Below are 26,155 nucleotides of genomic sequence, written 5' to 3'. Positions count from 1 at the left end.
CTCTAAAATGAGGTTTTCAGAATTTCAGCTATTAGTCTAAATTTTTCCAAGCTTTTTGCAGCGAGCTTCCATTTTAGAGATCCCAACTGAGCACAGCATTCCTGCAATTATTGATGAATGAAATATGCAGTATTGAAAATATTTCAGTTCTTCTCTTTGGCCACAGTCAAGAGGTTAATCATTAATAACAACTACAGCTCACATTTAGCTGATGTGCACAGAGATATGCCAGTGTCTGAGTACTTTTCCTGGATAAAAGGTTTTTCATGCACTCTTTTCAAGTTTGCTGTCATATGTGGTGCCTAGATACTTCAGATATCCTTGCCAGTATAGAAGCATGGCAGCTCTGATCCATCACAGCACTTTTCACTTACTGCTTACTGCTGGAACCACTACTGGTTCTCCTCAGTTCCAGTACAGCAAAAAGTCGTAGTAAAGGTGTTCCAGTAATGTACACACATTTTGTGCATTACTGTGCTGAGCTGCTTGTCTGTATTGATTGTTTTTGAAGAATGTTTCACTTTCAGTTTGAGTTAAGCGGAACAAGAATAATTACATACGTTTTGTGACAAGATAGGTTCTCCATCTCATCAGTCACTGCTGTCGTAGCAGGTAGTTTGCTTGAGCTGTGTGTCTTGGATCCAAAGGGCGGAGTGTTGTGCCAAAAGAGTGTCCTTTCCTTATTGTGGGAGTGTTACACGTCATGAACCTGGGGAGCAGTCAATACCTGTGAGATGTCTTTCCAGCCAGCAGCAGTCTGGAAGGACTGACGTAGAAGAGTGTTTGCAGGCCTTTGCAGTAATAGTGCAAACATCTCTGGGTCCTTCCTTCTTGGAAGGGTCAGTCCTTGGGTCTACAGCCTTAGATCTCATCTCAGCAGAAGAATGACCCACCCTGGCTGTTCAGACAGGCTGGAGAGCTTTGTGGTTGGTCTGCTAACAGAGCCACAAATGTGAAAGGAGACCCTGCAATGGTTTCCTTTCAGGAATTAACTGAAGTGGTGTTTCCTTCATTCAAGGAACCAAGGCTGTTTGCAGGGCTGTCTGCTTTGTCTAAGGGCAAATGAGGAGCCCAATATGGTATTCCATGTTGGCCTAACTTCAATAGGCACATCCCATAGGTGCCTTTCTCTTAAGCTTGTTTGTCTAGAACAGCTTCTATTCCCTCCAGTTTGAAAGACTGTTCCTTCCTAAACAATCCTCAGGTCTTTGATCTGCTGCATCTGTGAGGCTTTTCCTGAGCTATTATTGTCTTTTTTAGTAAGCAATTCCCTAAAGTTTGCTGAGAAGTGTCACAACTGAGTCATTCTTTCCTTTCCTGCCTGTTTCTCTCACTAGTCTCATACTAAACAATAACCAATATAGTATAATAAATATCTTAGTACAATATTAATAAATTATTAAGAGTAGTTCCAAATCTGTCACAGTGAACTCATGGGAGTGAATTATTTTTTACAATAAGTACATGTGGTTTTGGTATGATGCTCTAGCTTATGCACACACTATTAACTATTTAAATAGCCATAGTCTGGCTTTCTTTTAAAGTAAAAATCCTTAGTATAAAAATAGCAAGGATTTGTTACTACCAAATATTAGTAGTTTCTTCCTTCTGACTTCCCATTTTTCTCCTAACCTCCCTTTTTTCTGATCAGACTCCTTTAGGAGCCCTAGTTAAGAGGTGTAAGAAGTAATCACAACATAATGAATATTTTGAGTCTGCTTGCATATATGATAATGTAGGTAACCAAGAAAGGGAGCTTTAAGTGAAACTTCTGAAGATTGAGACTTCAGTGAGCTACTGAGGAATCAAACTAGGAAGGAAAGTCATGATTCTGCTCCCAGTTGGTAAATTCCTGAGCAGTTAGACTATCACTAATTGTAGCCAAGATTTCTCCCTTAGTGATGATTTTTGATGTGTAATTTTCTCCTGAGAAGCAACAATAGAAATACCACACATTAGTTTTCTTAACATTATGGGCTTTAATAAATTTTGGAATTACAAAAGATCACAAGTAAATTTTCAAAACATAATGTAATGGCTGCAGATTTGAGGAATTTTGTAAGTCAATAAATATAGAGCAATGGAACAAATCTCCAGCTTGAGAATTTGTGCTTCGGAGGCAACACTAGAAATCTGAGTTAGCTTGATGTCCTCTTAGTGGGGGGGCAATAAGCAAAGTTTTGTCTGGATGAGGGAAGAGGGAAATGAATTCTACATTTAAACCTCCTCTGCAGTTGGTCTGAAAATTTGGAAACTTTCATTCTTGTAGTGATTTTTCAGTGATGTATTGGACCCATTAAAGTCAGTGGGAGTTTTGCCATTGCTTTTAATGAGGTCAGAAGAAGAATAGTATATTTCAACTGCTTTTTTTTTTTTTTTGAGTTGGAAAGAAGTTTTATATTTGTTTCTTTTACAGTGATGTATTCTAGAAACAAATCCACCTATAATTAGATAGCATATTCCATAGCATTAGCAAGATGGAATGGAATAAACATCATGTCCAGCTTTAGGAGACCAACAGTCACTGTCAGAATTATTTTCTTTTGTTTTATACATTTATTTTTCACTTGGTGTACATAATATTTAGGCACATGAGGAATAGTTTAATTTAAATTTTACATCTACATTCCTTTGATAGGGAGAGGTTGAAGTAAACAGGGTAATTTGAAGGAAAGGCAAGGAATAGGGTTTTGATTAGGATACATCCGTGAGTTTTGACTATTCTGAAAAATATTTTCTTTTTCCATTTCATATCTTACATCGTGCCAGCAGGAACAAGACATGATGTCTTGTTCATAAGTCTACATTCTTTCCATTACCAGTGAAATTCATCTGTTTAGTCTGATGTGTTTTCAAATAGCTGTCACAATAGTGCACTCATTTATATGCCTGTGGAAGTTTATAATGGTTAAATACTCACGAGATATGCAAATATTCACTCTTTAATTCATAAGTGAAGACTAATCAAAACTTTGCTCTGTTTTCTTCAAGTAGAAGCTCTGTTCTGGAATGTTGTTAAGGTTGGCAGTAATTTGACCAAAATACGTAGGTGAATGGAGAATCCTTTGCTTATTCTCAGCTATTTCTCTGAAGCTGTGCAACCACTTCAGCTTTAAAGCACCTTCTCCATTTTTTTTATCTGACACTGAATATTTGTGATCACTTTGACATGTGTTACATTTAGAAAACAAAATGAAGACACAATGAGATGTCCTTCCCTCTACTTGGTCCAGGTGCTTCCTGTGGTGAGTATGTAGTGCTTATGAAAAACCAGTGCCAGAAGAGTTCCTTGTGGTCTGCAGAGAGAGCCTACACCAAGCCATTTGTGACATCTGGCCTTCCCTGAAGTAATAATCCTTGTCACTGTTCTCTTGTGACAGGGGAATGTGGTGAATGTACTTCTTACATCTGCAAGTCACCTCTAAGTGTGTGGGGTAGAAATGCACAGGTACACCTTTCTATCTCCTGACAAATGCCACTTGTTTTCTGTTTTGCTGCTTTGAAGACTTCAGGGAAGTTGGCAGAAACCTGCCATCTTCTTTGGAACAGGAGTTCCTGTAAGAATGCTGAGAGGACCAGGTGGAGGAGAAGTTTATTTACCAACATGTACCACTTACCCAGAAAATCTCTAGTGCTCATGCCACATTGTCCTAAGTGTAGTCCCTCTTACCTCAGTGGTTTGGCTGCCTCACTCTGCCAGGCAGGGTGAGCTCACAATTGGATAATTTGTTTGTCCCATAACACCTAAGGATGGAAGCTTTTTAAAGTGGGAGCTCATGTCAACCTGGGTGGGGGTCAGCTTAAGGTAATTAGAGGCTCAGTATGTGAGCCTCTTTCTGTTTGTTTTAAATAGTGAGTCAGCATCAACACAAATAGGAGCCACTTCCACTCTTGTAGTTCAAAGCATATTAGGAGAGTTTATAACTGCTAATGAACAACATTCCAGAAAAATCAGAACCCAGGCTTCCAAGATTTGAACGTTTTGCATTATGAGACGCTCAAGCTTGTGTATGGTAAACAAGATTTAGAAATTCTTCTATGTAGTTGTGCTTTGGACCCCAACAAACATTAGAAGAAAATGTCTAACTGTGCTTGGATTTATTTTATAAACCAGGATGGCTTCAGCAGTCTGTGTGGCCTTCCATTCAGCTGTTTGCTTAAGCCAAGCCAAAACCCACTTATCTAAAGATGATTTACTCTCACTCTAGAGCTGACAGAACCAGGCTGGAAAGGGCAAAAGCTGAATAATAGTCTAAGCCTCTGACTTCAGTCAAATCATAGTGGGAGCACGAAGGACTGACCATAACATTGTTCTGCAAAGTACTTGTGGTTCTCTTGTACATCGTTTGTTGGACACCTTTTTTAAATAAACAGCCATGGTATGTGATTGACTCAGATTTGAACTTTGCAGCTGTTGCTTTCTATCTGCCTGGTATGCCTGCAGCTCAACGTCTTCAAAATCAAAACCTTACTTCAAATATTATAATTTGGAGAAGCTTCTCACTTTCTGTTTCTGGCAGTGTGAGTAAAATGGAGGCAATTTTGTTTCTTTATCTTGTTCAGAAAAATAAACATTGTTTATATACTTTGAACATATTGTATAGTAAAAGGCAACACTTTAACAGTCCTAGGTAGAGATGTGAAAGTATGACTGGAGCAGTGTCAAAATTGAATCTGAAGAGAAAGAAACCTTTTAGCAATGTTTTAAGTTGGCTTGATTGGTTAGATTAAAACAGCCAAAATAATTTTGCATTTGAGAACTCTTACTCTCTTTGGATGCTTTGAGGATCTGATGTTCTTGTTGGCATCTTTTCACTTCAGACTTCACTTAATGCAGAGCATGACTATAAGCGTGGTTCTGGTAGCCAAGGTATTTGAGGCTGAAGGTTTAGTTTTGGCCCGTCCAAGAGCTGTGCTGTCCAGACAAGTAATGTGGGTTGTACAGTGGGCCAGAATGGCACTGCCAAGACCATCTTGCTGCTGTGGTGTGTGGCTCATGTGGGCACGTGCTGTGCAAGGCTGTTTCCCAGCATGGATAGCCTCCTTCCACACCAGTGTGACTGAATGCAAGAGTAAAAATAGGGGGAGTCCAAGTGACTAAGGCTACTGCTCGTAATCTCCTTCCTCAGTGAGAATTACTTTAAATGAGTTAATACCAAAAGGGTTAAAGAACCATTGTGTATTTTGAATTGGGGTTGTCAAAGCAAATATTTTGACAATTGGTCAAAAGTGGATGCTGAGTGGCATGCTGTGAAGAACATATGGTTCTGTCGTGGAAAAAACTTGTTGAGGGATGGGAAACTGAGAGGAAGAATAAACAGCTAGTTTTCAGCCTTGCAAGGGCCTGGTTTGAGTTTCTGCTGAGGAAAAATGGAGAAAAAAAAGCGCAGGGGGTGAACAGAGTGAAGCTTCATGAAGCACAGTTGTTTAGCACAGCCTGTAGCTGGAAAGGCTTCCGTGTATAGCACAAATGTGTTGTTGGAGCCACATGAGAGAGATGGTTAGGTTCATTGGGAAAGCCAAAGTGGGGAGGAGATTGTTGGAAGGAAAAGGGGTAAGTAGTTGTTGGGAGGAAAAGGTTAACTGCATAAATGTGACTGAGCTAGAGCTTGTCTTCAGTCTCTCCTTACTAAGTCTCAGAATGAAATGCCTCTGCCCCTGCTCTGTGCCCACCATCCTACTTTATGTGTTTTTGTCTGTCTGACAAAAAGGACTTGTAGGTGAGTGGTGCTCTCCTTTCAGCACATCACTAGTGCAAGAAAAAACTTATGCAGAATTGGGATATTGGCTCTTGGTATGTTTTGCACCAGAATAAAGTACTCATTACCTAGGAAAAGCCAAACTGTACAGGTTTTATTCAAAACCAAAGTATTTTCAATTTAATTGTAGTTCTCAATGACATCTACTACCTCACTTTTAGATGCTGCAAAGTTTCCCTTAGTTGCACAACAGGGAATTGAACTCCTGAGATTTTGAACTCCAGGTCAGCTTCAGACAGGTTATTTTGTTCATGCAGTGACTTTTCTGGAGATACTGTCTCAAAATTTTGCTGCAATTTATTGTGCTTACGTTTCAGTTGGGAAAGAACCCCATGATTTGGTCTTTCCTTCTAGTATAGCATCCTGTATTTGTTATCAGTGACATATTTTTATGGCTGCCAGTGTTCATCTAGAATTTCCACCTACCTAAGTAAATATGAACTTTGTTTTCATCTGTGTTCAATAAATGGTGTTTTATATCCAGCAGTACAGAGTCAACAGTAACAGCCATTATGGGTGTTCAGCTCTTATGTCCTTTCCACCTCACTGAAAATCCTGGGAATACAATGACGAGGAATTCATATGGGTGCAGTTCTTACAGAAAAATACAGGATTTAGAGCTCTTTGGAGCATCTTTAAAAAAAAATAAAGGCATTTTCAGTTACATTCTCTTTATTCACGCAGATGACATCAGAAGAATATAGGTTTGTAGTGGACATTTCCTACATTCCAATCATTATTTAAAGTGGAACTGCTGAGCAAATTAACTATCTTTGTCAGGCTGGCACTTCAGCTCCGTTATTACAAAGGGTGTATTCAAGTCATTAGTATGTAAGGTTGCTTGAAAGCTTAATGCTCTCTCCCCACACCCCCAAAATGGAAAATTAGCAGAACTGTTTACTCACTATGTCTAAAAACCCTTTTTTAAGGCAATATCATAACACTGAGCTACAGGAGACAAATTCTGTTGTTGGCACATCAACTTTAAGCCTTTTATACCAAAGGAATCTGCAGATTCAGTACAACTAGTACAGGGGGAGTAGAAATTTCTGGATGAAATTTTGAATGTGTGAAGTTGCATGTGTCTGTTTCATTTTGCATTCAGTGGGACTAATATTTAACTACCCAACTTAGAACTCCTAAGAAACTGAATACCAACCCCATGACAAACCTAAAAAAAAATACTGGGGATGCCTGTTTTTCTGGCATCTGTTGACTGCAGCAGCACAGCAGGGAGGTCCAGATCTGGTTCTTCTCTCTTGCCTCCAGTTCAATGTCAGTATTTGGGATTTGGTGAGGAAAACTTGGAAGTGCTACGTTCTCATCATGGAGGAGGTAACATGAGGGCATTTCCTGCTCCCACCCTTGCTTTCAGGCAGCACTGTTTCAGTTCAAGAGCAGAGGCGTGTGGGATGACCTGTTTGTTATTTTGAGGCCGATATTTGGATAGGAGTTGGAAGTATAGTGATTTCTGCCTCTTGTACTAAGATAACTGTAACTCTGGGAATGTCATCAGCCACTGCTGAAAGGCAGTATAATGGCTTGGGGAAGGCCCTGGGGAACATTTTCCTGCAGTCACAGCATACACTGGGCTGTGGAAGAGGGGAATTGAGGGGAGCGAGGAAGCTCAAGGCTGACTGGCAACCCCTCTGACTGGGCCTTTTGGCCCCTTGGCAGTGACTGAGGCTCTTTTGCACAGATTCCTCTTTACAATGGCATAAGTCAACAGAGTCTACCAGTGCTGGCAGCAGTTTAAGATGAGGTGTGTGACACACCTGCAGGCAGATTGTTTTCCTGAAACACTGGTGCAAACCTCAATCTCAAGCCCAGGGAGGCACCACTCCTTGCAAAATCCAGGCTTCAAAGGGGTCACCACATCACAGGGTGAGCTGTCTGCAACTGTAATCTTATTCACCTCTTCTTGGGGCGGGGTTGGCTCAGCTGCCGTCAGCAGAAACCCAGAAGGTTGGAGCAAGGTTCCATTCTTGCCCCTTGCACCTAGGTGCCCGTGGCATGTGGAGTTGTGTTCAGCCTCTGTCCCGAAGGCGGGCTGTGCTGCCTCCCCAAAGTGAAGGCAGGAGCTGCACATCTGTGAAACTGCTTAAACGTGTCCAAACATTTTGCTGGGTGACTGCCAGCACCCTTGGTAATTTGGACCATAAGAAGATGATGGGGGTGTGGTGGTAGGAGTGGGTGGGACCGCTGGGTGTTACTAGGACCTTTGCTTGCAAACACCCACCATGGGATAGGGCACAGCAGATATTGTAAGTATTAGCAGCACTGGGGGGGAGATTAATTACTCCCCTGCAACAAAACAGGAAGGTTTCCAGCAGGCTCTGTTTGACCAGCCCTTGTTAGATCTTTGTATGTTGATGTGAATCTGTGCCAGATCTTGGTTTGTTGTGGGGGTGGAAATGACTTTTTTTCTCACTGCTGATGTGTTTTCTCTTTTCTTGTAGGTGTGTGATGTCAAACAGTGGGCAGTCCTTGTAGCCTCCCCCACCAGCCTTCAGTGTCATGTGCCAGTATGAATATTAAGAAAGAGAAGCATACTTCAGAGCTCAGCATCCCGGAAAGAAAAAAGAAGGAACTAAGCAGAGAGAGCAAATGATTGTACTGCTTGCAAAACTTGAGACTGTTCACTTTTTCTCCTGAGAAGCTTCATCTTGGCCTTTGTGGTAGAGTCAAGAAAGCAGGCAGAGCAGCCACAGTGATTTTCTTTTTCCCTTTTTAATTTTTTTTCTCCCTTGTGTCTGGATTTTAAGTGTGCTGCACTGATCACAAGCACTGGACATCAATATGTGTCATGTCATTGTAACGTGTCGGTCGATGCTATGGACTCTCCTGAGTATTGTGGTGGCTTTTGCAGAGCTCATTGCCTTCATGAGTGCAGATTGGCTGATTGGCAAGGCAAAGCCTTCAAGCTCCGAGGAGGTGGACAACAGAACGGGGGGATCGCAGGAGCCCTACCGACCAACGCTGGGCATCTATGGGCGCTGCACCAGGATTTCCCACATGCAGTTCTCTAGACGAGACACACTTTGTGGTCCTTACGCTGAAAACTTCAGTGAGATTGCCAGTGGGTTCTGGCAGGCAACCGCTATTTTCCTAGCCATGGGAATCATGATTCTCTGCACTGTGGCATTTGTGTCTGTCTTTACTATGTGTGTGCAGAGCATTATGAAGAAAAGCATTTTTAACGTCTGTGGGCTGCTACAAGGGATTGCAGGTACGTGCACTTTGAGATCAACTAAAGTTTTAATTTTGGGGTAATTCAGATGAAGAAACGCAACAATTCTGGCCTGTCTGCAGACAGACTACATTAGGCAGACCCAAAGCAATTCTATATGCTGGTGTTTATTCAAACATAACTGAAATTTATAGCTACACAGCATGTAATACATTGACATTGGCAGTGGAATTGCAGCCTGATGTGTGCCAAAATGAACTGACCAGTATTACTTTTGTTTGCTGTTCATTTTTTTCCCTCTGTTTGAATTTCTTTCAGCTACAAAAACTACTCTCCTTTGCTACCAGCAGAGAACAAAGTTAATACTCATATTAAGGCAGTCTATCTCCCTCTCCCTACTTTAATAATTTTTCCATAGACTGAAGGCAGTTCCCTCGATGTCTCAAAGGCTTCATGACTGCAGTGGGAGTAAATACCACCCCAGGGCTAAGAACTGGTTCTAGTTGCACACCCAGTTCCTCCAGCATTTCATGCTAAGCAGCCTCCTTCAAAGCTGTGAGCTTGACAAGTGATACCTTGAGATAAACCTGTCCTTTAGCCAGCTTATTGTTCAGCTGCAATTACACAGCCTAGGGAGCTTGTCTTTTCACTGTTCAGGGATCAGCTGTGCTTTGCGTGAAAAGATGAATTTGTTCTAGAGATTTGGTGTTTCTGCTTAAACCCATAGATTTTACAGAGGTTAAATGACTGTTAGTAAACCAACCCTGGTTGGACAGCCTTAGTTAGAGAAGTATTCATTTTTCTGTACTTGCCACTGAGGCATGGGGAAAACATGTCTCATACACAAGTTTTCATCTTTTGTGCTCTGTGTGTGTGCATGTTCATCTGGAGGAGGAGAGTGGTCTTCTGCCTTGCTTCTGGCAGCCCTCAGAGACCTGTGAGGGGGGAGGATTTGAGCAGAGCCACCTCCTCTTTCTGTCTCGGTGGGGCTCTTCAGCAGATGTTTTCAATTCACATAATTAATCACAACAGAAATTAGGTTTTGACTTGTTTTGCTTGAAATGTGAATCCAGCTTTCCCCCTTCTCACCTCCTCTAAGGTGGCCAAATATGTCTGTGATGGCTATACCTAAACAGAAGATGTAATAATAGATATTTATCTGAAGCTGGATGGTTTAATTTGTTTAGTTGAGACCTAACATAATCTTATTCTAAAGACACGTGTGGAAGTAGGTGAAAACTGATTTTACTGCCTGCTGCAACCCCTCAGAGCCAGTGTTCCATGCCAGGGACTGCTGGAGCTGGCTCCTGAAGCACTACCACAGTGACTCTCACCCTTGCCTACTTCATTCATCTTCAGTGTAGAAGCATAACACTTACTTCACATCACCCACAATGTAGGGTTTGTGCTTCTGGAGCAGAATTATATCCCTAGATTGGCTAAAGATGCTTTTATTCATCTGATGGCATACAATTAGCATATTAGGTCCTTTAGATGAACAAGACAAGTTTTTGCTGTAGTCACTCCTGGTGTACAGAATTTGTCAGAAGCAGTGTGACAAGGAAGCAGCTTGGCAGTGCAGATTAAGCCAGGGGAAGTTGTTAGTTTCTTGCTTTCTTACTCCATACTTCAGAAATAGTCCATAACTATTTTTTCAGGAGTTGCAATTATTACTTGTTTTCTTTTGGAGGGGTATTTGTACAGGAGAGATTACTTAGAAGCATAAATTGGCATGTCAGATTTGGGTCTTTTGAAAAGATGACTTCACTTACACCTCTGATACCATCCCAAAGTAACTAGTTTGTCACCTAGGGTTAGCAGGTAGAAGGTACTTGTATCTTAGAATAGCGTTCTGGAAACCATGCACTTGTGAGAAAATGCATGCTAAGGCAGTTTTATATTTTATTTTCAATCCAGCTGTACCCATAATAGGACTTGTAGCCTAAAACATTGAACAGTACAGTCGACAAAACATTTCTTATGTGTTAGGGCATAGATCAGTCATTAAGCTGTACTGAGGATACAAGCACTTCACTTTTTACAATTCAGGTAAATGACACAGCATAAAACTGGGTAAAAGAAAGGTCACTTTACTGAAATGTTGGTGTGAGAAGTAGAAGTGCCAGTATTTACAGCCAGGCATCTTGTGGCTCACAGCTCATTTTCTCAAGATTAGCTTTATTGGGCTATTTTTGTGCCAGTAGTATCACAGCATCTGCTTACTTAGTTGCTGTTATTTTCCTTATGACTAATGATGGCTGCTAATTTAAACTTTCTCAGTTCCTGAGTTTTGAATAATGCTTAAGAAAGTTGCTCAAGAGGGACAGTTGTCAGCATGGCTAATTCAAACAGGGATTATGATAGATACACTAATGCCCTGACCAGAAAACAAGTTATAACTGTGCCTTAATAATTTTAAGCATAGCATCATTCTTTCTAATGTGAACCATTACATTTTTAGTAAGTGTACAAGAAGAATTCAAAAAATAATTTTGTTAATCAGCCTGTATCAGTACAATATTTGCAAATATTTCAAACATCTCCTTTTCAAACATGAGATGCACACATGGTAGAGTCATCTACAGGAACTCAGGATCTTGCAGACTTAACCTCATTTAAAATCTCTACATCTTTGCAGCAGAGATTTAATATAATTAAAAACATACAACAACCTACTTTATTCCTGGAATTCATCATGACAAAACAATAACAGACACCGGATACATCTTTCCAGTCTAGCAAGATTGGTTGTGGATGATGCCTACGGTGAAATTACAGAACAGAAAGCAACATCTTTTCTGTTACGGCCCTTGAACAAATGTGCATTCAGATCAACAGGAGGAAGCCATACATATATCTGGACCATAGGAATTTTTTTTTATTATTATTATTTTTGTGGCAGAAAATGAGGAGTATGAGGCCATAAAGGAAGAAAATATGGGTCTTGTTTAAACTCCTGTAATTTCTTTGTTATAGAGCAAGAACTTCTACCACTTTACTTTCAGACTGCAATGCCTTTCATTCTGCAGCTGTAGAAACAGTAATCAATAGCCCTGGTTTTAGAGATGTTTGAGGATTGTTTCATCTGGATAAGCACCTTTTCTCTGCTTTAGAGAGCGCAGAGAATGGAGACATGCAATTGAATAGATAATTAATATCCAGCAGCAAGAAGACCAGACAGTCTTTCATTTGTATGTGTTTTTAGGGAAAGTATTCTAATTTTAGTCTGTGAATCACTTGAAATGCAGAGGCTGGAGGAGGAAGGATATTTGTACATGCTAACTGATGAGAATCAATTCAAAGTAAATTTTCACAGTAGTCACGTAGCTATAGGAAGTAAATAATCGGTGATCCTGTACTGACACACCTTGATAAGTCTATAGTGTAGTTGCATATGTGTTTACAAGTCTTATTTGGGCTTGTGTACTTCACTTTGTTGCTAAGTAATACAATATAAACATAACCTAGCCTCAAAGGAAGGTGGGGAGAGCTTAGGATAGAGCCTAAACCAAGTTTGGCTTTCATCGCTGATCGTTTCCTTTATGAAGTTCATAATCAACAACTTGGCTTCCTTTTTTGGCCTTTGACACATGGCTGGGCAGACACAACCCCTTCCCCACAGCCAGTGTCTGCCTGACTTGCAGCTGGGCCACAATGCACCAGCAGCACCCAGACTGCACACCAGGGGGAGGAAACTAAATTAGCTGCACCAATATTATATCAACCACCAAACTTGAGCAAGCCCCTGTTTTTTTGTGGGGAACTTGAAATCATGTGCCTGTAAAAGCTTTGTGGAGAGCAGTGGGGAAATGGAGCTGACATGTCAGGAAGGCAAATGGGTTTGGGAGTTCAGTTTCTTTTACTGCTCTTTTGCTGTGCTGGAGCAGGGCTGCCTTGCCAGGAACATTTACCAAAAGAGGATAAAAATAGTTCCTCTTCTCTAAAATCTTACCAGGGTGCTGATGGCTTCATCTGGGAGGCCTCTCACGGGTCACCCCCTCCTCATCTCTTCCTCTGCTCACAGCCTGCTGTTTCCTAGCTCTAATGGGGCTTGACAGAAGCATGCAGAAAAAAAGCATGTAAAAATTGGGTTGCAATCAGTCAGAAGACCAGCTGTGTCCCAGGTGCACACCGAGGAGTGTCTCTGGTTCATTCAGGTGAATGCATGGCTGCAGTTTGCTGTCGTGTGCCTTAGCTGGCTGTCCCACTGGCAGTTGCATCTTTAACAGGTAGATGTCCAGTCAGGCAAAGCAGAGGTTTCTCTGTTTTCAGAGGTGTTTTCAAAGGCTGCTGCAGGCAGGTCAGAGAGCATTAATCCCTTGGATGCTGAGTTGAAGTGTGTCTGCTTGGGCCCAGATGCTGCCGCTTTGGGTCTCTCTCTCTCACCCCAGCAGTTTCTCCTCCAGCATTGCTGGTGAATGACTCAGCTTCTCTTTCAAGAGCTGTTTGTTTTTTCCCTGACAGCTGCCCTGCTCAGTCCCAAGCAATGATACCTCTTCTACAGCACTTTCTCTTCTCAGGTATCTCAAGAGCTCTTCTGCATTCTTTCTTCTCACCTTTTTATGGTTTCTCTCTGTGACTGTGCATGTCTTCTCCTTTTCCCTTCTTGGTGGGAAGGTTCCTCCATCAGAAGCTGCTGCGGTACCTTGGCCAATTGTTCAGTTCCAGGAGTACAACTTTACCATCAAATCTTAGGAAACTTCTCTGCAGCTTTCTAAAATGAAGAGAAATTCTGTTTGAAATTCCATTTCAAACCAGCTGTGTGTGTAACATTCTGATTTTGCTGCTGAAAGAGTTTGTTTTACATCTCTTGAGCTGAGAAATTGTTCAGCCTGTTATACTTACTTGGCATCGTTTTCATTTTGGGATTAGGAAGATGGCCTGAGCAGAGTGTGATACAAACCATCTGAAGGGGATGAGGATCTGGAGCTGCTTGTGGGGGTGGGAGAAGTAGGATCCAGCCGCACAGGGTGGGCTCATGGTGTGTGCAGCCCTGTGACTGCAGACTCCTGGCTGCTCGAAGTTAATGAGGCCGGTGGGAGTTGTGGAGGAAGAAGCTGGGGAGGAAGTGGGAAGTCAGCCAGGCCTTTCATCATAGAGGGGAGAAAAAGCAGGAGACACAAGCTGTGGTAGAAGGGGCATGAGGCTTCTAGAGCTCTTTCATATCCAGACCATAACAGAAAAGGTTACAGTAGTTGCAGCAATGTTTAGCATATTTGTTTATAAGTGGCATCACCCTGTACAAAGGCATTATTTTGTCTGAGAAAGAGACAAACTGGTGAATAAGGAAGAAAGCACCTTGTAAGCTGATGTTGCCTGCAGGCAACAGAAGCTGTTGCACAGCCAGGGAGCCCAAGCAGTAGGAGAGCAGAGCAAGAGTGGTTTTGCCCTTGAAGGCAAGGAAGCTTCTTGTTTGTCTTTCTAAAACGCAGAGCATGCATTTTTCAGAAAGCATATTTCCTCTTTGGATTCAGCTCAGAGTTTTTCTTTTCTGATGCCAGAATTCTGAATTCTTGGGGTGGGAAGAAAGAAAAAAAGGAGGGGAGAGGGATTTCTGATGGAAATCCTGACAGTCTGAACTGCTTTTGCTGTCTGCGGTGTAGTGCTTCCTGTAACCTATATGGACCAATGCCAGCATGATATCTAATACACACTTGGCTGCTGAAAGTTCAAGAAAAGGGGACTGCTGTCTTGGAATATGCCAGGGAAGGAAAACTGAGTTCAAGCGCTAAATTGCTATTGAGCCTGAGGGAGACCATTAGTAACTTCAAAGAAATAAAATGAAGATTTCAGTGTTTTGTTAGATTTGGTAGTTGACTCATCTCCTGCACTATCAAGGTGGGTACTTGGAAAGCAGCAGACACACAGCAGATTAAAATGAATAGAAAAATAAACAAAAATTTTAGGTTTTCAGTGATCAAGTTTGGCAGTTGATCACCTTGGCAAGCATAAATCTCTTCCAAAAACAACACTTAGTGTGAAAGAGACTCCCATGCTACCCACTGAGAAACATTTTACCGTGGTGCATATGCACACTGAGGTCTCCTACCAGCATAGGTGAAATGCTGAGCACTTCTTTACACCCCTGCCCTGGTGATGTGGGAAAGAGTGCTGGTGATACCCAGAGGCTGTGGGGATATCAGAAGGGCACAAGGGCTCTGTTTCTGTCAGATTTTTGGTTCTAGGCCTCAGAGCCAAGACAGATGCTGCTATTTGTATGTGGAATGGAAACACAAGGAAAATATTTAAACTTAGCAAATGCTGTGTTTTCACTCAAACACAAGAAAAAGAAGAAAGGAGCTCTTTTAAGAAAGAAGGCTAGCTTTTGCTTAGCTCCTGTCTTTGGTGTTCCTTATGAGGTGGTGAGGAAATAAAGTGGATTTGAGTTGTGCTTTCTTACCCAGTACAGATGCCCTGCACTCTGCTGCTGCATATCTCATGAAGCCACAGGAAATTCTCCCCTTCCTGCATCTCCGTTTGCCTTTTCCTTCAGGCTGAGTCCTAGTTCCTCTGCAGCTCCTCTCCCCTACCCCCAAACTGAGGTTGCTTGTACTATGGGATCAGTATTGAGGAAATGTAAGGCCATGAAAAAGGTGACCTGCTAAGGCCTGGAAAAAGGTCCCTTTTACCTCTGTTTAAGCTCAGGGAGGTGGTTGTTTTGGCCTCCCTTACTGAGCTATAGTCGTATTTCTTTCCCTTTCTGCTAATCCAGCTTGAGTGATTGGAGGCAATGGCATTCACTGGTGGAACAGCAGTGGAAAAAGTTATGGTGAATGGTAGGAAATAGACTCAGTCTTCGCCTCTGCTTCTGTAATAAACAGAATATTTGACATGGCCTTTTCTTCCCTGATTCAGGAATCTCCTGAATTTACCACCCACAACTGAATTTCTCATTTAGGAGCATTGACTGAGCCTTTTATTGCCTTGTCCTGGATTAAAAATACTCAGTGCTTTACTGGGTTTTAAGGTAAAATATGAGTGGTGCCTGAGCAATGGCCCAATGAGTGGAGAGTCTTCGTTTACCCCGGTACTGCTGAAACCTGTAAACATTTGGCTTCTGCCCTGCAAGTTGCTTTATCTTGACTTAATTGCTGGGTTGACAGCCATCACATGGGAGCCCCCAGAGTGTGGTGAGTTTACACGGCTGACAGCTAGCAAAGAGGCCCCAGTGTCATTTCAGGGCTTGGGACTGATTTTACTTTGAGTCTACACATTTTCTTTCCTCCCAACTAATGGGCACTCTCACCACACACATAAAAATTATTAAAAACTAATGGTGAATTTATCTTCTCTTAAATGAAACAGCAGTCTGCAGGCTCAGGCTTCACTTCAGAGAAGTATAAGCAGTAAGATTATACCAATATAATAAACAACCCCCAAATTCCTCACTTTGAGCTAATAAACAGTTATTTTGTGGCTTTTTTGGGGGGTAGTAAAACATAATGGTTGAGTGTCCCACCAGTAGTCCCCCGCACTGTATTTCTACCTCTGCTTCCAGACTGCAACTGCAGTAATGCCATTAGATGTTTGCATAGGTTTGGTAATGTATAAATATCTCTGATTTGCATAGGAAATTTTTGCATGGGAAAAGAAACATGACAGTAGGGACCTTAACCACTTCCTCAGCTTGGGGAAGACAGCTCCTTCCCCAAGCTGAGGAAATATTAGGTTTAGGGAAATATTTTTTCTTCTGGTAAGTGCATGCCCTGGGACAATTTTAAAGGGAAAAAAAAATCCATATGGGTTTTGAGCCATCACCTGGTTGTAGGATTAAACTGCTAATTCTCCTGCCCTAGCTTAGAGTATCCCTGATTTCATTACACTGAAATCCATATATGTGCGCAATCATCTGCACTCATTGAAAGTATGAAGGTGTGCACTTGCCTCACTGCACTGCCTGCTGGCAACCCTCCCCCCTTCAACAGCTAACTTACCCCAAAACACATCTGCTTGTGTTAGCCTGCACCAACTGTGGTGTCCAGGCAGGCTTTTTAAAGCATTGATCTTCATAATGCTGTCAATTTTTCTTTTGTTTCTTATGTAGTGTTTAAAAGTGGGCCAGAGGCCATTTCCAAGGCACTAGGGCATGCAAAGTCTCCCCTCTCTTTCTGGACAAAGACCTACTTGCCTCTGGTCAGCTGCTTGCATTTGGTGGGTCTGGCAGCCATCCAGGGGGGTAAAGAGTAACTGCAGAGGCAGGTCTGTGGCCCTGTGCTGTGGGTACTGCAGGCAGTGCTCCGTTCAGTATCTTGTGCTTTTCCTATAGCCAGTGTGGAGTGCTAGAAGCACCATGTCAGCAGACCTGAGCCTTGAACTCTCATCTGATTGAAATGGTATTACTGAGTCATTTCACAGGCTGAAGGTGTCTGTTGTGTAGCTGCCAAGTAGGAGGCTGTCCCTTCATCTGTCAGGGGGCAAAGTGATCAAAAGTGCACGAGTGGTAACCTGGTAGCATCCCTGCTAAATCCCTAAAAATTTGCATGTGGGAAAGCCTCCTTGTCTTGAGCTACACTAGTGCATTTGTACAGATATTTAACACATTAAATGGTTCAGGTGGCTGATGTGGCACATGTGGAAATGTGAGCAATAGCAATAAAGGCAGCGTGTCTGGCTGATGCAGTGTTCCTGGACTGATTCTTAACCTCCTGTGGTTTTGCAGAAGATGAAAACAATCAGGATCAGTGCCACTGGGGATGCAGCCCACCTGCACTGCACTGCAAAGCTAGTCCCTCCCTGCTTTTACTCTTTTACCCTTTTTCCTCTCTTAAAATGTTGCAGCTCAGTTGTGCTGCTCCATAGGAGCCTATTGCAGTGCCACCTCATTGATCACAGCTGCTTAATTTCCTGCTTCTTCAGCAGTATTTTAAAGCTTTTTTTACTATTTTTCTAGGAAATGAGTAGATAGTTTCAGGCTTTGCAATGGAAAGCGGCTTTGTTAGTATATGCTCTGTTTAATATGGCACAACAGCAGCGGCACAGGAGACTGTCAAAACTAAATAGCATACCTTCATTTGGCTAAACAAGCCTCTGCCCTACCCCCTGTCTCAAAGGTTCCTTCCAGGGAACAAAAGAGGTTTTCCTCAGATCTGACCCCAGCTCATAATGTGACATAAAAATGCCCATGATGAGAGGCCGGTCTGTTGGTTTTCCACAATGTTGACCTGGCAGCACTGCTGCAGTATATGAAAACCAGGAGAAGCTTTGCTGCAGCTTGCTGCAGCTGCAGGCCTGTACTTGGTGCACAAGTGCAAAAAGTCTTCTATAGAAAAAGCGTGAATGAACTGTCTTCTGAAATATTTTTGCATAGTGATGCAGTCTGCTACATCGATATTGATGTTCTCAGTGTACTGTAAGGTTTGCTTTGGTGTGTTAGGAGAAAGGAGTAGCTTTTACACCATTTAAGTAAAGAACACCTGATGTTTAATAGGCTGTTGTAATCAGGAGATACATAGCAATTTAGTATTGAAATCTAAATCTCATAAAGGCATCTTTTTGAAAGCAAGTAATTAGGGCCTGATAATAAAAGGTTATGTGGCCAAATTGCCTTCAGTGAAAGATGTAAAAATGTTCTCTGCTGACAGAACTTACACCAAAGAGTTTTAGGTGATGTCTCTGGGTAGAAAAGTAATTTGAACAGTTTTCTGATGTCATACCCAGGCATCTTGCAACATTGTGTGATGTTCTTTCAAACCTCTTTTAGAGAATTCCTAAGAGGAAAGGTAACTGACAACTGGCAACAACTAACAAAAAGGAAATTTTGAAAAATTGTCATACTGGTTTCAAGAAGTGTGATTGTGTTGCTAAAAAAGTAGGACCAGCAATATGTGTACAGCAGAAGATGCAGTTTCAGCAGTGCAGCTGAGCCCAGAGAGGGGGTTAAATCTAGAACAATGCGAGCATGAGCTCTGTGAGCCTGTAGAGGAGCACAGTGGGAAACACCTTGTAATGTTTTCAGAGTGGATTTTTTTCTCCCAGCAGGGTGGACAAACAGCACTAATTCCACAGGTAGGATGGCTGTGAATTAAAAATCATTTCTTGTACAGCAGCATGAAGAACTGAAAAGATTCATGGTAGAAAACTTGTTCAGATAGAGCACTCAAATTTTATTCTCTATTATTTCTCTTGAGTATTGGCTTCTCTTCAAAGACACAGGGACAAACAAAAACTGATTTTTTTAAGAAAAAAGCCCCACTCTAATTTGCTGTTCTCCTGCTAGCTATTTCTCAAGGCAAACTATCAGCAGAAGGTAATTTTTTCCTCCTTGTCCCATTGCATCTGTGCTCCCAGGAGGAGAGGGGGTGGTTCTTTTTGAGGGGTGTCTGGCTGCAGTGGTTGAACAGTTAAGTGCTTTGGTTTGCTGTCTTCTATTTCAAGAAATTCAGGCAATGGACTGCACTATTAGTGGGTGGTGGAGCATCATCTGCCAGTCTTGTTCAAGCTGTAGAGCTATTGAGATGAGCTCTGTGACTGTCTCTTCTGAGATATTAGGTAGCAGGAAGCAAGGCTTCTCTTTAATTGAGCACTCCTTTTTATATATAAAAATATCAGGAGAGTCAGGGACCCTGCACAGCTTACCCATTGCTCTAGATATTGAAGCTTTGAGCTGAATATGTGATGAGGGGCCTGTGCCTCTCCACTATGCTGTTAGCATGAACCAAAGGAGTGCCTTTCTGCTGAGGGTATTCTGAATTGACTTAATGGAATAATCTTTATCTACTTTTCCTGTCAAGCAGGAACCAGTTACTCATGAAATAAGAAATTGTGATAAAAACTAGAGATAGTCCTAAGAGGCTTATGAGATGCTTTCTGTCTGCACTGAAATGGAGTAGTAGAAAGGAGGTTTGATAGTGAAAATAGTACTTTTTAATTTTTTTTTGTTTTATTATGCTGATCCAGCATAGGAGTTACACAGCTGTCTGAAATCATGTACAAACTCTGACTCTATTCAAATCTATAGTTAAGCCTTTCCTCCGGATTTTGTTTTCATCTGCGAAGTTTATCAAATTATGACCTTCTGTAGTACTTATTCGATCTATATATTCAGGAATTTTCTGAAAAAATTGAAAAAAAAAGGTCTAAGTCAGTAAAGTCCTGATGCCTACATTTGGCAGCAGTGCTGTGCCTTTTGAGTGCCTGAGTTTTGGGTAATGGCTTTTCAGCTTGGGGCATACATTCCATGAACCAGTGACTCTCAGGAGTTGCTCAGTGCTCTAGTTTTGATAAAAAGTGATGGATATGTCTTGTTGGTCCTGCTTGTGATACTCAGCCATAAGCCAGGTTTGCTGTTAAACAGAAGCTCTCTAGGTTTGTGAGTGATGGAGTGGTAAACTTAAAAAACTTCCATCTTGGCAGCAGCTACGCTGACATTTCAGATCCAGCTCCTTGATTCAGTGATGGTGATTTTTACCAGCCAAAGGGCTTGTGATCATTACAGGAAGCAGCAACTGGCCCATACCAATGTGCAGTCAGAAAGATACATAGTGCGGTCATACCGGTTGCAGAACAGGAAACTAGTGATGAATAGAGGAGAAGGAGCTGCTGGTGTTTAGTCTGAAATGGCTGCAGGGCTCAGCAGGATGAATGCACAGCTTATCCAGGTCTGTCCAAGATAAAGCAATACGTTATACTTAATGTATTTGGCCAGCCAGCCAGGAAACACTGCATAAAATTTGTCATTTGTTCTTGAATGTAAGCAGTGATGAAATCCCTCCACAGAGAACAGATATCACTCACTAATGGATTTTGCCGCCCCAAAGAGTATTGACATTTAGGTCATTCATGCCCATGGTGTTGTGTCATCATTAGAAAAATGCTGGAGGAAGGACTTTCTTTTGTGAAATGTCTGGCATTCACAGACATTAATTTTAGACAGTTGGATGATGCTTTTTGCATTTTGTGTAAATTAACTGCTTACTAGCTAAGACCCACCTTTTCATTGTTGGGGAGGAAAATTTCATGCGTCTGGCTGAATTTCTTTGAACAAACTATTAAGGAACCCTAACATAACTGCAGAGAAGTCTAAGTGCTAGTCTAACGGAAGGGAAGAAGATGTAAACAATTCTTTAAACTTGTTCTAATTTCTTGGTTACAGGAAAGAAAAAAAATACTTTTTTTGTGCACAACTTTTAGCCTACTTCTAGAAGGTGACAGCACTTTTAGCCTGTTTTCATCAGGCTAGCAGGTTAATAAAGGGCTCTAAAGTGCAGGAAAAGTTAATGAGAAACATTTATGGGATCTGGAAGGCTATATTCATTTTCTGGATAAACTAGTTGTATTTAAACAAAAACTGTTTTTCATAACTTTCAGTTCTTTTAAATAAATTTTTAAGGTAAACAGAAAGCAAATTTTGATACTGTGATCTGTTCTTTCTTATGTTTAGCTCCTTCCTACATTCCTTGTTGGAGGGAGGTATGTGCTTAATTCATTATGACTTTTTTTTTAGTGCCCATAAGAAAGCACTGTAGCCACTAGCATATTAGACATTTTGATTAAATCCCATTTCTTTGTGCAAAGACACATTTCTTTGTGCAGGGACACTTATGAGACTTTCAATTTCCTTAATGAAGCCCTTCACTGCTAGATGGTCTTCAGAGAGAAACCTGTGAATAAGAGAGATAACCTGTGGCAAAACAACTAGTCTGAGCTTTTCACTTCCAGCCTGAGGCACACCAGAGTGTTTGGGCTGTTTAGAAATACAGGGAGTTGAGGATTTTGCCCCTGCCATCACTAGGAAAGTGCTTTCCTTCTTAAGTGGTCAGTTGCCTGCTTGGAAGATCCCAGAGTTATGTACGCACTGGCTGTGGGTACTTGGTTCTGTTTGTTTGAGGCTGACTCCAGAATCCCTCTGACAGCAGCTTAGTGAACTGGCAGTATTATTTTTCTGCCATGTCCTAATGTGCCCAAAAAAGTAGAAGTGTGAGGGCTTTTTTTGTTGTTTGTTTTTTATTGTTTGTTTTGGTTTTGGTTTTTTTTTTGCTTGGGCTTTTTTGTTTGTTTTGTTGGACATTTTAAATTCGTTTATGTTTTGTTTTTTGCTTTGGTTTGGTTTGTTGGGAGGGGGGTGTTTGTCTGCTTTTCGTCTTTTGGTTTTTTCCAGGCAAGAAAATCAATGTAGGCAAAATCCAGAAGAAAAAACTCAAACATGTTTATGGTGAATGGCTAAATAAAGCTGAATAAGGACTAGCCAAATATAAAATCAAAAGTGGATGCAAGTATTACTACGTTTTTTAAGATCTGCAAGCATAAGCAGTAGGTGGACATGCTTGAAAATTTTACACACTGTATTTGCAGCAATAATGTGTGAGAGCAAAGGATGTAGGAATAGTACAGAGGCTTAAATAAGGAACTAGGAAATTATTATAAAAAATAAACCTTTTACAACATAAATGACAGGGTAGCTTCGAATTTGGTTAAAAGACTGCATGGCATATGCTAGGGAACAATCAGTAAAGGAAAGATGGATGGATGAGATGGCGGTTTTCTCCTAATCTTGGTAAATTACTAGTATTGGTGACCATAATAACCATTCCTAGATGTGCTGCATTTGGTGTTAAACTGATTGTTCATTAAACTTCTTTCTGTTTTTATTTCTAGGGCTCTTCCTTATCTTAGGCTTGATACTTTACCCTGCAGGTTGGGGATGCCAGAAGGCGATAAGCTATTGTGGACCTTATGCTTCTGCTTACAAACTAGGAGACTGCTCCTTGGGCTGGGCTTTCTACACAGCTATCGGCGGCACTGTTCTGACGTTCATCTGTGCGGTCTTCTCGGCACAAGCTGAAATAGCCACATCCAGTGACAAAGTGCAAGAAGAAATAGAAGAAGGAAAAAACCTTATCTGCCTCCTTTAACTCCAGTGGGGGAAAATAACACCACCATTGACTGGACAAGCAGATCCATTTACCTGTTTTTACCATTTGTGTGATTGAGCCCCATGCATTCCAGCCGTGAACTACTGAAAGGGTCTTTATTCTTTGCTGGGCAATGAGGATCAGAGAAAGGATCCCAAGAAAGCAGAATGTAAATACTTGGGGATATTTTTAGTTTCATTCTGTGATCAGGACACAGTGGAATATATTAATCCAACTGGGGATGTGAGTAATCAATCACATGTATATAGCAGGAATATTGTTAAAACTGACACATTCTGATTGATCGGATTGCCTAACCCACCTTGGTCACTTTGAAGAATTTGAGTTTAAAATAATAAAAGCCAGCACATTATTTTTTCTCAAGCAAAAGAGAAGCCTATTTTAATGAGGCTGGATTTCCAAGGGCTTCCCTCACTGGTGAATATTTCTTCACCATCACCTGGTTTAGTACCATTTTCATGGAGGTGCTTTTTGGTACTGAACTTCCTAGAAGTACAGTGCCTTCTTGGATATTAACTTTATATTGGAGAGAGCAAAACTGATGTTTACACCAATCTTTAGGCATTTAGAAAGTGAAGTGCCTGCCAGGTTTCTCTCTCTTGAAACTTTAGAGCACAAGGTGTGTGCAGCTTGTTACTTAGCAGGTAAATATTGTTTCCGCTGACTAGACAGAGAAGCTGTTGCTAGACTGGCTCTCACATGATTCAGATAAAACAGAAATATTTCTACAGCCTTTATCAGAACTTGAAATCCCAAGCAGACAACAGCTCCCCACAGTATCAGCCTTACCTGGGCTGCAGTCTCTCCTACAACAGTGGATTTCACATTGTACTTCAACGGTGTTACTTTTTCTCTGGTCAGTGATACATCATTCCCAGTCTACAGATCAGTCTGTCTCATGACCCACAGGCAAATGAGTCTTTAGGAAATTTAAATTTTTCAGAAAGCCATGACAAATTCTATATGGCTGGGAAGAATTTTTTTCCTTTTTTTAAATTTATTTTATTTTATTTTATTTTTTTTTGTGTATGTGTAGTAGTAGACCTTTTTCTAACTAAATCAGCAGAAATTAAACAGACCTTGCCACAAATGCCATTTTTTTCTCAAAGCCAGCTGGTTGTGTTATTTGTGGTGTTGCCCCACTTACTAGAACTACTTCTGATAGCAAGTTTGTAAGGTATTGTAACAAACACAGGAATGATTCAAATGTGCCACAGGAGCATTGGGGATAATTCATCCAAGAAGTAGTTCTAATTAAATACTAGATGAATTTTATATTGCTTTTCTTATTTCATGGTAGTTTAACATCATCCAGTGACAGTGTTGCTTCACTATTACACAAAGCAGAGATCCTTGTTTTTGCCTGGCCAGTCCTTTAAAATGTGCCATTATTATTAAAAAAATTGTTACTGTCCAGGTAGGTAGCTGCTTTCAATGCACTGCTGACGTGCACAAGTGCTGTTCAGCAGTCCTGACAGCGGGCCCAGGACAGCCTGGAGGTCCTGGAGGTGAACAGTCATGAAGCTGGGTCCCCATCCAGCATCTGCTGCCCACCACAGACACAGAGCAGCTCCCAGCCTGCACCTCTGCCTGCAGCCTGCGTGCTGGACAGATACACGTGACCTCTGAGACGCAGTGCAACAAGGTCAACTTCTGCCTGTATTCAAAAAGGGATTGTTTTAACCTAGCCTCTTGCATTCACCTGCTCCTGCAACCCACATCCACCATCTTCTACTTTAAAACTGTTCTTTTAAATACTGAATTTAAATCCCCTCCAAAAGTTACTGTCAGGGACCAATTGCCTGCACAAACCAAGATTTTAATAAAGCAAAATTGCCAGTACAAAGTGGTGCCTGAGGATGAAAATCACAGCCCGCACACCCCGTCCACACCTGTGTTTGTCTTGTTGGCTTTGCCCCATAGACACCCCATACATCTGAAGGACGTGTACTGGCCTTGTACCTGGGGTCCAGCAAGGCTTCCTCCATGCATCCCTCCTGTACCCCTGCTGGAGCAGACACTGAACTTGGGCCACCAGCTCAGCTCTGCCCTGTCCTTGGGAGCCCTGCTGTTGGGAAAAAGGGGACAAGCAGTTGTACGAGTACCTTATCAACCAGCTAAAAATGAATTACTAAGCAGATGTACAGTTTTAGCTTCCTTAGATGGGTAGCAATCCAAAGTCCAGGTAACCACTGCCAACAAGTCTTGACACAGTATTAGAGTGAAAAATGCTGCTTTGGCTTAAGCACTTGATTAGTCAGGTCAGTTCTCACAAAGGTCGAGAGGGCATACTCTGCTCTGCCTGAGAAGTAAACAATGAACAACCTTCATTCATGTTACTAGCTGACCTCTGCTGCAATCCACATGGCTAAAAAAATTTCAATAGTACCTTTTGTTTAGGTTTGATTTTTTTAAGTACAAAGGAGAGATTTTCAGTGGCACATACTGCTTTTGTTTGCATTCATAAGCAAAAAGAACCAGCTTTTCCGCTTGTTGCTGGTATATTATCAGCTTGCTCTGCAACAGCATAATTAACTAACTTGCAAGAATATCCATGTTCATCACATAGCACAGATAGAAGACAGGCTGGGAAGAAGTACAGAGGAGAAATAGTCAGAATTTCTTTTCTCAGGGTTCTGTTTTTCTAGCAAGTGATAAGGTGGTATATATTGAGAATTTTTTTTTCCCTGGATGAGGTTTTCAGGTGCAGGGTGCACTCACTGAATTTCACAGCTGTTTAAATTGCTCCTGAAGTTCACCTCAGCAGTAGCTTTCAAAGGCACTTTGGGAAAGAAAAAAAGAAAAATCAGCTTAAAGCTAATTTAATTGACTTCATGAGGGGGCTGCAGAGTGTAACTGCTTCTTAATGCACATGCACTGCATAGGATCTAGAGGAATTTGCTGTGGATTCTTTAAACCTGTGTGCCAATTAGTTAAGTTTTTTTTGTGGTATTGAAGATTTCTTCAAACATCTGTGGTTTCATCAACTTCTTAAACTTATATTCAATAAAGTGCCATAGACCATTTTTTAATTGTAGCATATTTAAATATATAGATATATATACACAGACTTGTGTGAGACGTGCAATACAAGGAATGGGTTTTGTAGGGGTTTTTTTGGTTGTTTTGTTGTTGGGGGAGGGGTTTTTGTTTGTTGTTTTTTGGTTTTTTTTAGTTTTAGTTTTTGCTTTTAAACAAGTAATTTGAAAAGGGACTTTCCAGGGAAGAAGTGGCTGGAGTTTAGTGGTGTGGATATAGAGTAATGCAGTAAACACTGATGTTGAAGATGAATACAACAGTAGTAATAGCAGCTTGAAGATTTAACAAAAATATCT

The 26,155-nt window shown here is 41.4% G+C and overlaps 1 protein-coding gene and 1 pseudogene across 4 annotated transcripts in view; both read left to right on the top strand.

Moving 5' to 3' along the window:
* Window positions 1-25,846, top strand: part of LHFPL2 (LHFPL tetraspan subfamily member 2) — a 120,077-nt gene extending 94,231 nt beyond the window's left edge. For 3 of the 4 annotated variants that reach the window (XM_005530067.3, XM_014258871.2, XM_088054030.1), the window contains 2 exons: window positions 8,219-8,988; window positions 22,543-25,846. In XM_005530067.3, coding sequence (XP_005530124.1) covers window positions 8,559-8,988; window positions 22,543-22,799 — 687 coding nt within the window. In that variant the 5' untranslated portion in view covers window positions 8,219-8,558 and the 3' untranslated portion in view covers window positions 22,800-25,846. Of the gene's footprint in view, window positions 1-7,565; window positions 7,644-8,218; window positions 8,989-22,542 lie in introns of those variants that run through there. The other variant, XM_088054031.1, reaches the window with a different exon arrangement.
* Window positions 22,831-25,846, top strand: LOC102102770 (uncharacterized; annotated as a pseudogene).
* Window positions 25,847-26,155: the final 309 nt, after the last annotated feature.

The sequence above is a fragment of the Pseudopodoces humilis genome, chromosome 4 (assembly GCF_049639895.1).
Source record: "Pseudopodoces humilis isolate 2021_Gansu_Grassland_sample_001 chromosome 4, ASM4963989v1, whole genome shotgun sequence".
NCBI classification, from domain to species: Eukaryota; Metazoa; Chordata; class Aves; order Passeriformes; family Paridae; genus Pseudopodoces; species Pseudopodoces humilis.
This window is presented reverse-complemented; position numbering and strand designations above follow the sequence as displayed.